The sequence below is a fragment of the Lachnellula hyalina genome (assembly GCF_007821495.1).
Source record: "Lachnellula hyalina strain CBS 185.66 chromosome Unknown contig00246, whole genome shotgun sequence".
In the NCBI taxonomy this organism is placed as follows: domain Eukaryota; kingdom Fungi; phylum Ascomycota; class Leotiomycetes; order Helotiales; family Lachnaceae; genus Lachnellula; species Lachnellula hyalina.
In genome coordinates, this window is record NW_022157360.1 from 17,265 (window position 1) to 32,903 (window position 15,639).

The 15,639-nt window shown below is 49.3% G+C and overlaps 3 protein-coding genes across 3 annotated transcripts; all 3 read left to right on the forward strand.

Annotated features, from left to right (window-relative positions):
* Window positions 1-272: 272 nt before the first annotated feature.
* Window positions 273-4,101, forward strand: af370_1 (Fumagillin dodecapentaenoate synthase; the record flags this gene model as incomplete). Its single annotated transcript, XM_031153427.1, has 3 exons — window positions 273-2,193; window positions 2,217-3,199; window positions 3,262-4,101. 3 exons carry the CDS (start codon window positions 273-275, stop codon window positions 4,099-4,101), a joined length of 3,744 nt encoding a protein of 1,247 aa, XP_031001425.1.
* A 2,948-nt stretch (window positions 4,102-7,049) lies between these two features.
* On the forward strand, window positions 7,050-8,360 carry LHYA1_G008508 (uncharacterized protein; the record flags this gene model as incomplete). The annotated part of the gene is made up of 3 exons (XM_031153428.1): window positions 7,050-7,301; window positions 7,355-8,050; window positions 8,103-8,360. The coding sequence occupies 3 exons, from the start codon at window positions 7,050-7,052 to the stop codon at window positions 8,358-8,360; spliced, it is 1,206 nt and encodes a 401-aa protein (XP_031001415.1).
* Window positions 8,361-10,559: 2,199 nt separating this feature from the next.
* TCP11L2 (T-complex protein 11-like protein) lies at window positions 10,560-13,553 on the forward strand (the record flags this gene model as incomplete). The annotated part of the gene is made up of 1 exon (XM_031153429.1): window positions 10,560-13,553. One exon carries the CDS (start codon window positions 10,560-10,562, stop codon window positions 13,551-13,553), a length of 2,994 nt encoding a protein of 997 aa, XP_031001414.1.
* Window positions 13,554-15,639: the final 2,086 nt, after the last annotated feature.

Here is a 15,639-nt window from a genome sequence, read left to right on the forward strand (position 1 = left end):
ATCAGTATTCTTATACGCGTGTTACCGCGTAGGATGGCTCTATTACAATCATGCCGCCGAGTGGCGTCGACAGGTGGTGTCTAAAAATAATACAATGGCTTTTGCGGCTTGGTAGCAAGCTGAGCAGAGCGGGACTGAGGAATCGAATAAGAAGTCCTTGGGCGGCGAATTTTATACTTATACTTTTACCTCCAGGTCACTTCAATCTTCATCTATTACATTAACATTTTTAATAGTATGCATATGGCCCAAGACAACCTTTCTCGAACAACATGTCTGCTATGCATATGCTGGTAAGCCTGCTTGCATTCACCAACCTATCAATGGGCTCGTTTGGTGCATCTGCATCAACCTTCCAGAAGTGCAAAAATATCCCCGGTGATGCTGCGTGGCCGGCTAAAAGTGATTGGGATGCATTGAACGCGAATGATGAGCAATCTTTGAAGAACAGCGTTAAGTCACTATCAAGACATATTCTCAACCCAGCGGTATCTCTGGACACTGCAGATCTGGCGTATACCCTCTCAGAACGAAGAAGTCGCCACTACCATCGTGGGTTTGTCGTGTCTAAGACGAGCTCATTTCCCGGGGAGTCCGTTGTTTACGGTAAAAGCCAGGGCACAACTGGAGTTGGATTTGTCTTTACTGGTCCAGGAGCCCAGTGGTCTCAGATGGGATTGGAGTTGATAGACACATTCTCTACTGCAAAGAGAACGATTCAACATTTGGACGACGTCCTCCAGGCCCTGCCTTCACCTCCAAGCTGGACCCTCCTAAGCGAGTTGACTGAGGCTCTAAAACCAGAAGCTCTTCGTTTGCCAGAATTCTCCCAGCCCCTAGTTACAGCTTTGCAACTTGCTTTGGCTCATAAGAACCCGATCTTGAAAATCGCAGAGCTCAATCTCGATGCGGAAGATCAGAGTAGTTTGTGGCTGCAACGCCCAAATCCAAAAAGAGCTGCCAGTTCCCTCTACCGCTTTGCTTCCAGCGACTCCACGACAGTGGTCAGCGCCCAGGAGAAATATTCCCCTTCCGCTCCGAATGCTGGGTTCACGTGGTTTGATCTAGCCAAAGCAGAACCGATTCTCGGTGAAGTCAAATTTGATGCCGTCCTCGTCAAAAACCACCAGTCTGTTTCCGAAGAGGCCTTGAACGTAGCCGTTGACAGCATATCTGCATCTGTTCAAGAGGGCGGATTGGTCTTGGTTGCCGGATCTGATAACTCGTTCACTCAAGCCGCCCTTGAAAGAATTGGACAGGTTCATACCACTGATGATAATCTCTACATCTGTGTAGTTGCCTCTCCTGTAGACTTGGAACAGCCCGCGCACCCAACTACTAGTCTCGTCAGCTTCTCGCATGAGCAGGCACCTGCTGAGCTCCTTGGATCTCTTGGCAAATGGCACATCAAGGCCGGACAACCACTCAGTGAGATTGAGACCAACCAAACCATTCTCGTCTTGGATGAGCTCTCATCCTCGACTATGGACCGATTGGACGAGAACTCCTGGACTCTGTTGCAAGAGCTTGTTCAAAAAGAAACCAAGATTCTCTGGGTTACCACTGGGGCACAGCTTGATGTCACAGAGCCTACCAAAGCCGCGATCAATGGATTCTTCCGTGTTTTGCGTGCGGAAGAACCACTTCTTAATCTGGTGACTCTGGATGTCGGCCAGGCCACTGGACCAGCAACCGCGGCCGCTATTGATACTTGTCTGACACTCATCAACAAACCAAAGCCCAAACAACAAGTCGACAGCGAGTTTGTCGAACGGGATGGTATATTTTATATAAGCCGTCTGATCCCCGAGGAGGATCTCACCAAATACCAGAATGACGACCTTGGCAGTCTCAAAACCGAAGTGGTCGATCTTCATGCGAGCCAGACTCCCATCCGGTTGCGAACGGAGAGACTCGGGAACATCGATTCCATTCACTATGGGGAGATCTCGCCAGTTCCTCTGGCTTTGGGAAGCGGTTGCCTTGAAGTCGAACTCTTTGCTGCGGGTATGAACTACAAAGATGTCGTGGTCTCTATGGGTATCGTCCCTGGCAATGAGCACACCCTTGGTGGAGAAGGCGCTGGCATCGTCACGCGGGTTTCTCCGGACATCGATAACTTCAAGGTCGGGCAACGAGTCGTCGTCTTTGACAAGGGAACCTTTGCAAACAGAATCCAGACGACACCTGGACGTTGTTACGCTCTTCCAGATGAGTGTCTTTCGAGCAGGCGTCCACGCTTTCTGCCGTCTACTTGACATCTATTTATGGCTTGTTTGATCTGGCGAACCTTTCCAAGGGCCAGTCGGTTTTGATCCATTCGGCGGCTGGGGGTGTGGGTATTGCGGCTATTCAGCTTTGTCAGTATATTGGCGCGGAGCTTTTCGTCACTGTTGGGACGGGGGAAAAGAGAGACTTCCTGAAATCGACATTTGGACTTACAGATGACCATATTTTCAACTCAAGAAACACTGACTTCGCTTCAGACGTCTTGGCGGCGACGAATGGCAGAGGAATTGATGTCGTTCTCAACTCCCTCACCGGGGACATGCTGGACGAGTCTTTCCGCCTCCTGGCCGACGGCGGGAGAATGGTCGAGATCGGGAAGAAAGATATTCTTGATCGCAATTCCCTTGCCATGGAACCTTTCGATCGGAACATCTCTTTCATGGCTGTAGATATGTCGCACGAGAGAGCTCCGGATCATCTAGTGCAACGACTCCTGGCGAGATTGTTTGGGCTCATCAAGAGTGGCTACGTCAAACCAATTGTGCGCATCCACACCTTCTCTTTCTCAGACGTGCCTTCTGCAATCCGGTTCTTGCGAGCTGGAAAACACATTGGGAAGATCGTGATCACTGATGGACTCGAGCCTGCCATCAAGGTGCCAGTTCGACGAGCCCTCAAGACGATGAAGTTCCGTGATGACGCTTGTTATTTGATCGTCGGTGGATTGAAGGGTCTCTGCGCTTCCCTTGTTGTGTACATGGCTAAGAACGGTGCTAAGCACCTTGCTGTGATCTCTCGTAGTGGTCATAGCGACGAGAAATCTCAAGGCGTTGTCAAGGAGATTGAAGCTTTAGGATGTCAAATTGATCTCTTATCAGCTGATGTTGCTATTGCATCTGATGTTGAGAAGGCTTTCCAAGCAACGACTGTACCGATCGCTGGTATTGTACAAGGGGCCATGGTTCTACGGGTAAGCTCCTCCTTTGCTCAATTACTGACCGGTCGCAATCATGTATACTAATCTCTTCACAGGATCGAATGTTCTCATCCATGGACGTTTCCGATTACCACGGAGCCCTTGCATGCAAAGTCCAAGGAACATGGAACCTGCACAACGTCGCCGAGAAACTGGGTCTGAAACTCGACTTCTTCACCATGCTGTCCAGTATCTCTGGAGTCGTAGGACAGAAGGGGCAAGCTAATTATGCCGCCGGAAATGCATTCCTGGATGCCTTTGCCAGCTATCGCCACGGACTCGGCCAGCCAGCCTGTTCAGTAGATCTCGGCGTCATCGAAGACGTTGGGTATATCGCCGAACGCGACGGGATGCAGGCAAAACTAGACACCAGCATCTGGACGGGTATCAACGAGCGCCTCCTCCGCAAAATCTTGTACTTCTCCATCGTACAGCAGCAAGAAGGAACGGCGCGGCTTGCTCAGTCCACACAAATCATCACGGGCATTCCCGTGCCCCAGCCTGCGGACTCGGGACTCATCCAAGATGCTCGGTTCGCGCCTCTATTCACGAACGCTGGAAAGGCCAAGGGTGGCGGCGATGCCAAATCCTCTGCATCGAAGGATGTCCAAGCTGTTCTGCTCCTGCTCAGATCCAAGACCGCAGATGCAGATACACAGCTGGCAGCAACGGTCGATATCGTCAATAAATGCTTTGTGAGAATCCTGAGACTTCCGGAACCGATGGATGTTGGAAGACCGATATCGGTGTACGGCATAGATTCTCTGGCGGCGGTGGAGGTAAGGAATTGGTTGAGGGGAGAGTTGGGGGCGCTTGTCACGACCCTGGATATTGTCAACGCGACTTCTTTGTTAGAACTTTGCAAGAAGATCGTTGCGAAGTTTGTAGCTTCTTGAAAGAAAACGAAGGGAGAAAACAGGAACTGCACACTTAGATTCAATGTCCGTAGCTTTAAACATTTATTCATTAGTCTTAGAAAATGTTTGCAAATAGAAATTGAGTTACGATATAGCAGGTCATAGCGAAATGCATTTTATAAAGTTAGAAATAGAAGCACAAGTACAGAAAACAAACTCTTCGTCCCAGTCCAGAAAGCTCCTACACACTTGCCAAGAATATATTCTTTCAATTGGAGTTGACTCACGAATGGGCGCGCGAAGTAGTGCGTGCCTTGTTGACAAAGTAAGCTTGGAATTGGAAAGTGAATGAATGAGATGCATGAAGCACCGCGTTACTATGTCATATAACTGCCTCGAAGATTTCGTTCCTGCTATCAGCTGGTTCCTTGGCATAAGAGGCTGTGCTGTACCGTACCGTACTGTACCTACCTAGGTATTAATATTCTTCAACCGCTTACCCGTAAGCCGAAATGAAGGCGAAATACAGTACATGTACCAAAGCGAAAAACGAAACAAAAAAAGCAAGGCATCGAATTCGCGGTACGGGACTCGGGAGGAAGTCCGAAGCACGGCATGTTGACCGAGCTCGACTGACTCGGAAGTTTGTCCCTCTTTTGGGGTGCGCTGGTCATGGATGGGATGCGATATAAATTAAACTTATTTCGCCAACGAGTCGAAACGACCCCTCCATGATCCTGAGGTTCAGGTTGGACCTAGATGCCATGCCCCGCAATACATTTCCGAAGATCACGAACCGAGAGTAGGTAATCATGGGATGAAACAGCCGGGGAACCTTATTAAGTAGAAGAGGACTGGAAATTCTGACCCATCTTACCTTATCTGCGTGCATGCATACAGTAGGAAGGGCAGCTCACTTCACTTTGAAACGTCGTGTTCTGTCTGCACGGTGAGAAACACAACTCCCGAAGGACTTGAGAAACCCATCCACAGATCTTTCTTTCTCTTCAGCCCACGAGCCCTACAGTACCGGAACCGTGCGGTACTGTACTGCGACATGCATTGCCAGTTGTACTGCACTGCTTGCTCATATTCGGCGATAACGAGCTGTACATCTTCTAGTGGTACTGTACTGTACGTTTCAAGTAGGTAGGGTGGGCTGGCTGACGATTCAACGAATCTTCCAGAATTCCAACGTTTTCTCTCACCTTGAACTTCCAAGCCTCATTTCATCAATCGGCCAAGCAAGCAAGCAAGCGCGGCACGTGAAACCAGGTTTATTCCCACGAGGGAGGCTTTTCCTTTCTTTTCCTTTCGCTCGTGCCCCCTCCCTTCGGCCTTCGTACTTGTTACCTTACTCGGTATTCATGCCCTCCCTTCGTTTCGCATAAACACAAATGACCTCAATCAATTTCCCTCCTTCCAGGCTGTGTCCTAGCTCCGAGGAAGTTCAAACATCCGAGAGGATACGAATGGATTAATTAATTACACTTCGAAAGGTCTCGACCGCGGCGTGGACGGCGTGGATAGAAGGAAGATGAGGCTATCCCGAACCCGAAGTAGATTTATAAACATCAGAATTAAGAATTGCTGACGCTGGTCTTTGCACCGCTGATCTGTGGAATACTCGCGGGGTGTACTCGTATCCCATCTCATTTGCGGGGGGTGATTGGAGGTCTTCTCAGCTCTTCAGAAAGAGGGGTATTCTAGATGTTGAGGGTTTGTGGCTAGGCTAGGTAAACGCATTTATGCATCTTCAATGCATCGGACGACGGTTGAGGCGTGACGGCGTCCAGAACTGGCAATCGTGTCACATCCCAATCATAAGTTTCGGTCGTCAAGGCTAGCGGATTAGTTGATTTTAAAGAGATTGAGCATTACGGAGGGGATACGCACGCCTTTCGCTGCGTCGCAATGCCCTCGTTATCAAGATCTCGGGTGCAGATTCTGCAGAGAGAGCCAAGAGAACAGTCCTTGCTGTCTGTAAGGACGATAGAGTCTACGACTAAAATAAATCGTACCCTTGCGTGCAATGAATCTACTGTACGGTACTACGGAGTAGAGCGAGGAGCTGAGGGATTAATTGTACAATGCCCATGGTGTTTACTCTTATTCGTGGAGCGTCACGGCGGCTTTTGCAATTCAAGAACCCCTTTTGCGGGCCGGGAAGCCAATCGCCTGGCTTGAAACATGGTGCAGCAAAATCCACCGTCTGTTGCTGGGGACGACGGACGAAAAGTCCAATGAGAAGACACGCTTTAAACTAGACGGCGAACAAGCGAAGTGTCCTACAGTAAATTACAGTAATCATTTATATCATTTTAAATTGAATCCCCCGAGCGCCACAACATCTCCTTTACCCCAGCTCAACGCACGCACTGCATGGCTGCCCGCACGAGTATTCGCTGCACAGCAAAACGGTGAGGACTGGCGAGACTGGCTGACTGGCTCAGTCTCGCTCCAGTCTGTCTGTCTCTGGCCTCTCAGACTCTCAGTCTTCTCCCGTACCTGCATCTGCCCCCTCCGCCCATCTGTCTGTGGATCCCCAAGGGGCGTGCGGTGGAGTGCCCTGGCGCCTGCAGGCCCTGATCCAATCTTGATTTTAGTCTCTCGGATCCATGGCGCATCCACGCCCCCCCCTGGCCCCCCGTAATACAGACTTCCCTTTTGTCTGCCACACCCGCACCTCCTCTGCACCGACTCTTCTTCTTTTCTCTCCACCAAGCTTCATCTTGACCACTACAGTCCTTACAGTCGCTCTTTGCACAAGTTACGTTCTTCATTTCCAACCTCCAGTCACTCTTTTTTTGAACAAGACTTTGCGGAATCGACTTTCGCTCGTTACCCACTGTCCATACCGATATTTCCAGCGCCAGACCCCTCGAACCCCTATCATCACAAATATTTGTAGAAGCATCATCAATTGCTTAGGAAGAATTTGAAGAAACAAGAAGACTTTTCTCCCCAACCCGATTACCATATCCACAATGCAGTACACCGCATTGTCTGTGGCCTTCTTCGCGGCTTTGGCCACCGCTCATCAACATGCTCCCCAGCATTTCCACCACCGCAGACAGCTCAATGGAACCTCCACCGACTCTGGTGACCAGACCACTTTGGTTGTCACTCACTTCATCACCAGCACTATCACCAGCTGCGCCGCAACTGTGACAAACTGCCCAGCGAGAAACTCCGCATCTGCTGGTGTCGTTGTCACTGACACTGTTGTCGTTGCCACAGTGAGTAATGAAGTCGAAAAAGTGATAGCCTAGGGAACTAACAATACTTTTAGACTGTCTGCCCAGTTGCGGAAGCTTCATCTGCCAGCGCCGCAGCCATCGCCTCGTACGTCGCTTCTACCAGTGCTGCTTCCAGTGCATCAGCGACTGGTTCAGGATACGCTCCAGCAGGACCCGGTCCTACTGCCCCAGGCGGACCAGTAGCGGGTACTTCTGCCCCAGCTGCATCTTCTGTCGCCGGTGGAGCCTCTTCTCCAGCATCCTCCGCACCAGCAGGCTCAAACGTCGTTGGAGCTGTCACCACATCCGCTCCATCAGTCCCTCTCAGCACTGGCTCTGGAGGTAGCGTTGTAGCAGTTGGCACATCTAACACTGTCCTCACCTACACTCTCGGCTCCGGCTCATCCACCACCGTTGTCACCACTACCATCAAGCACACCAGCTACGCTACCGTCCTTGCCACCAAGTCTGCCAGCTCTGGCGCCGCAGGTGGAGCAGCTGGATCGGCCAGTGCCTCTGGTCCCACTACCACTCTCTATGGTACCGAGACCTCCACCAAATATGTTACCGTCGTGGCAGCTTCTACAGCCAGCGGTTCAGCTGGAGCTAGTGCTACAGCCGGAAGCAGCGCAGGTGCTGCTGGTGCCTCGGGTTCCGCATCAGGTTCTGCTGGCCTCAAGACTGATGTTGCAGCCTCTGGATCTTGCGCCCCAGTCACCGTCACTGTTGCTCTCTCAACTGTCACTGTGGTATGTTTCCAATGCTCCTAATATCGCAGTCCCAAATTAACGTAATTAATAGACTGCCGCCGCATCAGGTGCTGCCTCAGCTTCAAGCCTTGCCGTCAAGAACCAAGCTGCCAGCAGCTCAGGCTCCGCGGTTGTAGTCCTCAGCACCGCGACTGTGCTCCCAGTCCCAGTCAGCACCGGACCCCCATACGGAAACGGTACCGATAGCAACGGCTCTGGTGCCGCCAGCGGAACCGCATCCCGCAAGCCCTGCTCCAGTGTCTTCCCCAGCGGATTCATCTCCAAGGCCGCCAAGCCCACCGGCTACTAAACACCTTGTCACGATGTGAGGAGGGACATTGGAGGAGGTGAAGGAGGGAGGGGTTAAGGGAAGACAGAACCCGTTACATTCTTGTTTCTAGATATTTTTTTCCTTTGCTTTTGTGATTTACATAACCATTTCGGTTTGGTTTTGCTTGATGACGGTGGTTGAACTGGGCTGGGCTTGGCTTTTTGGACAAGGCAAGGCAAGAAAGACAAGCAAGCTTATAACGCAGCGAGCGCGCATGGGAAGCACATACATATTATGATCTATCTTCTTGTAGTTATAATATGTATTTCTTTGTACAATTGAGATGCCTACCGATGTCCACTAGGTCATGTCATGTTTTCCGCCCTTCATCATTCATTCATCATCCATCGACAGACTGACAGACAAGCGAGCGATACATTGCATTGCATTTCATCAACCAACCGGCTTGGGGGGGTTCTGGGCGTTTGCAATTGAAATCGCGCGGCTATGGGTAGGGTCCGATAGAGCAAATGACAAGATTATATAAATGTATCTATCTATCTATCCAACACAGACAAGTAGACGAGCAAAGCCGATTTCCATTCCATCCGATTCTATTCTACACTCTGTTGTCATAGTGTAGTTAAGTAAACCTTTTCGCTTTTTCGTATTTCGAGATGTATGTATGCTGAATGACTGGCATGATTTGATATGTGAGTGAGTTTTGTTTTGTTTAAGTGGGAGAGGGTGGGAGGATGGATGATGTTGGGTTTAGGGGTTGGGTTTTATGTGTGCGTGGAGCGGGAATGGAATTTACGTTCCTTATGGAGGGGGTGTGACTGGGGAGGATGGGAAGGATGGATGGGTGGGATGGGGATGGTGAAGATGGTATGATTAGGAAGATTTGAGGAATATACAGTACTGTATATAGTAAGGAGTATAGTAGGGGCTGACTGACTGACTGACTGACTGGGTGTTTGTTGACTTGAGTGAAAGATGTTGGGTGAGTGTATGGGTGTATGGGCTATAAGTAGTGGGTTTATATGGAATGGTGTGGTGTGAGTAGTGGATTTGATGTTTTATGAAGATTTCTAGGTGGTTTATGAATATTGGCGCATTTGTGAGGGACCCAGGTAGTTTAGTCACGAATTCATGATAAGATTCACGACTGAGCTAGGTTACTCGTAAATCCAGTTCAGTCGTGAATCTCAGGGTCGGTTTATGACTGGACTGACCATATTCTTAATGTAGACGGTTTATGAGTGAACCGGAACAGATAAATAAAGGATCTCTGCGGTTCGTCCTATGTGCGGAGTACTCCCTATATTACTTCGTGTATTGCTATAGTATATAATGATATAATAATACTTGCGGTGCAATCAATAATCTATTTCGAGCCGGTTAAATCTAATCTCTATGCATTGATATATCTTCCGTAGCAGCCGTTCTAACTTACTAGATGCGGGACTAGGCGCCGATCGTCTGTAGGTGACAATGATGGGGATGGAGAGGGCTTGAATGGCGTGGCGTCTAGAACCGTCCCGTCACCTGTAAGCGGAAAGACAGTTCACCGGCCGCTCCAAGCGATAGACGGTAGTGAGTGAGGTAAATCACACGCTCGGGGTTTCAAAAATCAGTCAGTTCGCAACACTAGCATGTACTACTCGGTCGTATAGTGATCTGAGTGAGATGTGAGATGAAATAAAAGAAGAGAGAAGAGAGTGAGAAAATGCTTTGTTTCTGACTGCTTCTTACTGCGTCCAAATTGCTCGGTCATCGGAAACAACTAGCGCCATATTCGGTTAGCGGCTACCAACTCCACCTGCCCAAGTCACCAACCTAAAGACATCCGCTTCCAGTTCCAGATGATAATACATCATCTTGCGACCTCGACGCACACGCACACGCACACTTCACCAACCTCCTCCATTTCAATGTCCCGCGCAACTTAGAACTTTGTACCTTCCTCTTTCTTCCTTCCATTCTGCGTACACTGTTTGCGGACTTCTTCTATTCAGCCTCAGCTCAGCATCAGCATCTTATTCTGCTTTTTACCTACCGCGCAAACAGCATATCACACCAGTCACTGTCGTTCGCACCTCTAGCATAGATACACATAACAAATTCGCCGGGAAGCACCAAAATACCATCATTGCCCCTCATCGTACATACCCAGACAACCCCGCCTACACCGAGTTCCAACTCCCGCCTTGATCTACCGATACTACAACACATATGATGCGTCGCGCCTTAGAAGACCTCAGCGACCCAGATCGCAACCTGGCCGAGTCGACAGGCCAACTTCCCGATATGCCCCAAAACATCGACCTAGACCTCATCACCGAAGAATCCAACGATGCGCGTATACACACCCCTCCACCCCGCATCGCAGCACGTTTTTACCGTCCTACAAACAACCGTCGCAAATCTTCCGCCGCCTCCTCTCGCCGCAACTCTATATCCTCGGTACATTCACACCAGTCGCATGCCTCCAGAGGTCCAGATCTAGATGGCAGCCCTCAGAGTAATTATATCGCTCAGCACCTGCGACGTGCGTCGATCTTGGAGGATCGAAAGGCCCGGCTGGCAGACAGGGCAGCACATGCAGAGAAAGTCAGGCTCAGAGCAGCCCTGGCCAAGGCAGCGCCCCGCAGCGTTATAAATAGCGAGGAGAGGGCATTAGCTGCGCAACATGCAAGAGAGAAGAACCTTGCGGAGATTGTGGCTAGTTGTGCCGAGGAGGTGAGGAGGGCAAAGGGTGTTGCTGAGAGCATGAAGGAGAAGAGGGAGGCTGATGGCAAGCGAGTGAGAAAGGAGATGGAAGACAAGCTTGCCGAAGCAGAAAGGAGGAGGGAGGAAATCCTTAATAGGGGGGGAAATACAAAGAGAGGACGCTCAGCGAGCCAGCGTAGGAAGAGCTCTTCTCCTCTGCCAAAAATCCGGGAACAAATCAGTGAAGCTACGGCTGCTTCCAGGATTCAGCAAAAATGGAGAGCCCATCGCAGATGGAAGGCTCTCAAGGATTTCTCGGACTTGGGTCTTACAATTGATGGTGTACGGGAGACGTCTTTTGAGAAGGTCGTCGATTTACTGGCAGATGAAAAAGTCGTAGTGGGCACTGCTCGGGTGCTGAGAATCTGTGGGTTGGAGGAAGGAGAGAGCGGGTCCGTCAACGAAATGACTGCAGTTCGAACCTTCCTGAGTGCATTCCTTATTCTAGGACACCCAACTCAGGTGCTTAGCGGTAAAGGTGAAAAAGGAGAGGCAGGGCAGGTGCAGGTGGGAGTATTGCCAATGCGGAGAGATGATCTAGCTAATCCCCAGCTGCAGGATCTTGTTGCTAAAGCTCGGGATTTGTTAATCTCTTTCGAGAATGTTTTATCGCGACTAACACCTACGAACAACTATACTCCCCCGCCTGCTCAGTTCTCAAATTTGTCAGACGTCTATGCCACTTTCTTCAACGCATTTATTGCTTGGAAGGCGCGGGACTCGAGCACACTTATCGATATGATGGTCCTGCAATTTGTAGAACTTGATTTGATATGGCAGACTGTGAAAGATAGCACTGAAGAAGCTGTCACTGATTCTTATCGAGACGGCATTCGAGAAAATCAACTCAAGTTGATGGTTAGGATCAAGAAACTGGCTGGTCCCGACAGAGGAAAGAAGTTGATCACGAAAGCTATAAGGGAAGCGCGTGCCGCACGTGCTATAAAACAACCCGAAGGAGATTCTCGACCACGCGCCGCAGAGTCAGTCACCTCTGAGACTCCAGCTATTGCAGATTTATCTGCGTCCGAGAAGTCGGTGGCTACTCATTTGCAAACGCTGACCCCACCGTCGACACCCCGCAAACGTGAGCCTCCGAGATCTGAGGTTGATGCCCTAAGAAGTGCGACTACGATTCTCCCTGACAATCGAATCATCGCTCATGAAATCGCTATCAACCGAGAATATCGCATCGGAGAAGATGCTCTCGAATACAGGGACTCGTTGATGAGTGCCGTCTTTGACGTTATGCGTCGAGATATCGCTCAAGGGAACAGCGAACCATGGGTTCTTGCGATGGCTGAGAACATCAAGGGAAAGCTTCTGAATCTCCTGAAGCAGGGCAATTCGATGCACACTCTCATCAGCGAAGCTCTCGATAACGACGTTGTAGCTCGTGAACTTCAAAGTGGCTCTTTCTCTTATGAGAAGTTTTTCTCATTCATGGCAACTATCATTCCTCGCCTCTGCGCTCCTTTCCGTGACGAAGAAATGAAGGAGCTGGTTGAAAACAAGATGCAGAGCGGTGATGTGGTTGATCGCCTGCAGAGCCTGATGCACGCCACGGATCTCATGCAAATTGATTATGCGAACTTTATGTTGCAAGCTGCCGCACCAGAACTTATCAAGCACGCAGCTGCATACGAGACAACACGCTTCGCAGAGATAATGGATGAGACTTCAAATAATCTCTCAGCAACTCAGCAAGCATGGGAAGAAGCCAGGGCTAAGGTTTATGCCGAGGCGGCCAGACGAGATCCGCAGCTAGCGAGGAGCCGACCGATGCCTGATAAGATATATTCTCACATGCTGGTCGACGTCTTTACCAACCTCGACCCCTCAGTACCTACCCCTGAAACACTTCAGGTAGATAGCAAACGCATCCAGTCTACTCGCGGCGACATTCTTCGCATCATTACTACAGGTGCGATTCTTCTTCAGTGTAAGAACATGTTGAAGCGAGATGTTCGCAGCCAGTGGAAGACCGAAGCAACACGTATCCTTTCGGTGCTGGAAAACGCCAAGAGTGTCGAGAGCGCAAGTCAAGGCATTCAAGCAGCATTGGAATCCTCTCGCAGCATGCCAGCTGCTACGAAGAACCACATTCGTGAACTAGTTACAAGGATCGTGGGAATCTCTGCCTCTATTTCAGGCCCTCCCTCCGATTCGACCACGTCATCTTCAGAGCTCAGAGACCCGGTTATGCGTCTGTTGATGACCAGATTGAAGGGACACATCCATACACGCCTGACGGCCAGAACAGAGAGAGAGAAAGTCAAGAGCGCCAGTACTGCTAGTGAAAGTCTTGCTACACTTGGACTACCTGAGTTTGTGCAAAAGGTTGGCGCTATCGTGGAAGAGATGGGCAAAGTGGGTGCATTGGATAGAGAAGCCCACGGACTGTGGTATGAGCTCGTTGCCAAGAAGGCTGAAGATGCAGAGACGGAAGTTGCTTCTTGATTCATACATATTTCATCATTGGAGTGGAGTGGAGGTTTGGCATGGCATGGCATTATGATGTAATAAGGGCACCGGACATGGCTGGCGTTTGGGGGGTTGGTTTTGTTTTGTTGATAATACGGAGCGGACAGGATAGGCTGGCATGGCACGATATAACGATTCCCTTTAGTACGATATGGGTCTGGCTGGGATTGACGACAGCATTCGGGGGGGCGTTTGGGGGATTGACATTATATGTTTGTATTTTTTTGGCATTAGCATGGACAGAGGACAGATATAGCGACGAGCCTTACTTAGATTGGGACAGGACAGGACAGCGAGATGTTGAATGAGAATTCAATAGCGTATATTTTACTTTACTTGAACCCTGCAAAATTTCTGGTGAGGGTGCGTGACTGACGAACGACCTGGTATCTTCTAATGTCACTTCTTTGACGTGCATGTTTTCTGTCCATACCTAGAGCACCTTATATTTAAAACCTCACATCTTGATTTTTTGTTTATACTTGTGCTTATTTATCTGATTTTATATAATATGATCTAATGATCTGATCCAAGAAGCCTGAGCCGAGCCCCTATTCTTGCAAGCGAGATAGAGGTAACGTGATTAGAGTAGGTCGGACTTATATAGATTGAAATGATAGCCATGGCTAATACATACGACCATAGGCTGAGGATAATTAGGCTATCTCAGCTGTTTGCTTATGCATAAGCTTTAGTTCAAATCCTACTTAAGTGCATCTGTAGGGATAAGGGACTGCATCCCGACCTTTCTAGTCATGTGATTTGGTGTAGCTTAGTAAGCGAAGAGGGCGTCCACAACACCATACCAAATGCTAAGCATCATCAACCAGAATACCTAGAATCAAGTCCATACTACGTAGTAGAGAAGTGGTTATGTATCACTGCGCAAAAGGGAGGCTTATTTGCGGTCTTTTGGGTGTACGTATTCGTGCTGGCCATAGCTCGGGAAAGTGGCACTATAGGCAAAGAGGGGTTTTTCTTTGAATTGTCTCGATTAATTCGAGCCTCTAGTTTAGTGTTCGTGAAACATTCTAAGATACAATACATTGTTCTTGCGGAGAGAAGTAGTACGAACTAAGATTAGAAACCAAATTATCCGGGGTTTTGGTTTCCACCTATCCTATCACGCGAAAAACGTGGCGGGCCTGAGTGTCACGTGTATCTCCTCCAGAATCTTGCCATCCAACCTTCGCTCCTTCTATCACGTGAAACGATAAGTGGACGATTAATTCAGCGCCAGTTGTCATGGAATTGTAATATAATCACGTAATATTTTGATAGAAATATTGTACATACACTAAATTGTTTTATAAGCAAACAGCGGGTTCATTCATCTTAGAATCAAAGCGATGTTGTTTCACCACATGACACTTAGGCTCGCCACGTCTTTTCCCAGGGCCCATCCCTGTAACCTCCACCCCTGTAACCTCCACCCATAATCTTGGAGAATTATATTCGAAACTCAGCGATGGATTCTTGAGCGCCTCCGAATCTTTAGTTGCTGTTAGTTGTAGCCGTGGATCTGTTAACTCACCACCGTCGAAGTTATAAATATGACAAGGGGAGTAGGCTGATTGTCTTCCTAACCCTCTTTCCATTTCGCCTTGTCAATTCGCCGACTTTTTTGCATTTCTCTTCTTCACTTCACAGTCACTCTTTTACATTTGCTTTCTTCAATATGTTCCGTTCATTGCAGGCAATTACCTTTCTCGCGTTGCTCGTATTGGCAGCAGCGAACCCCGCTCGTTTTCCCCCGGGCGAAATTGCTGAGGACGAGTGTGGCTTCGAAAACGATACACCTCCTGCTGCTTTTGAGACTCCAACTACCTCTATCCAAGCTGCTTCGTCCTATGCTACTCCAGTTACGACTGCCTCTGTTCAAGCTGCTTCTTCTGTCCAAACTGCTTCTTCTGTCCAGGCTGCTTCTTCTGTCCAGGCTGCTCCCTCTGTCCAAGCTGCTCCCTCAGCAGGCTCAAGCATGGCTTCGGCCCCATCAACCTCGAGTTTTGCGACCGTTTCCGCTTCCTCAGCTTCACCAGCTATCCAAGCTGCTTCCTCAGCA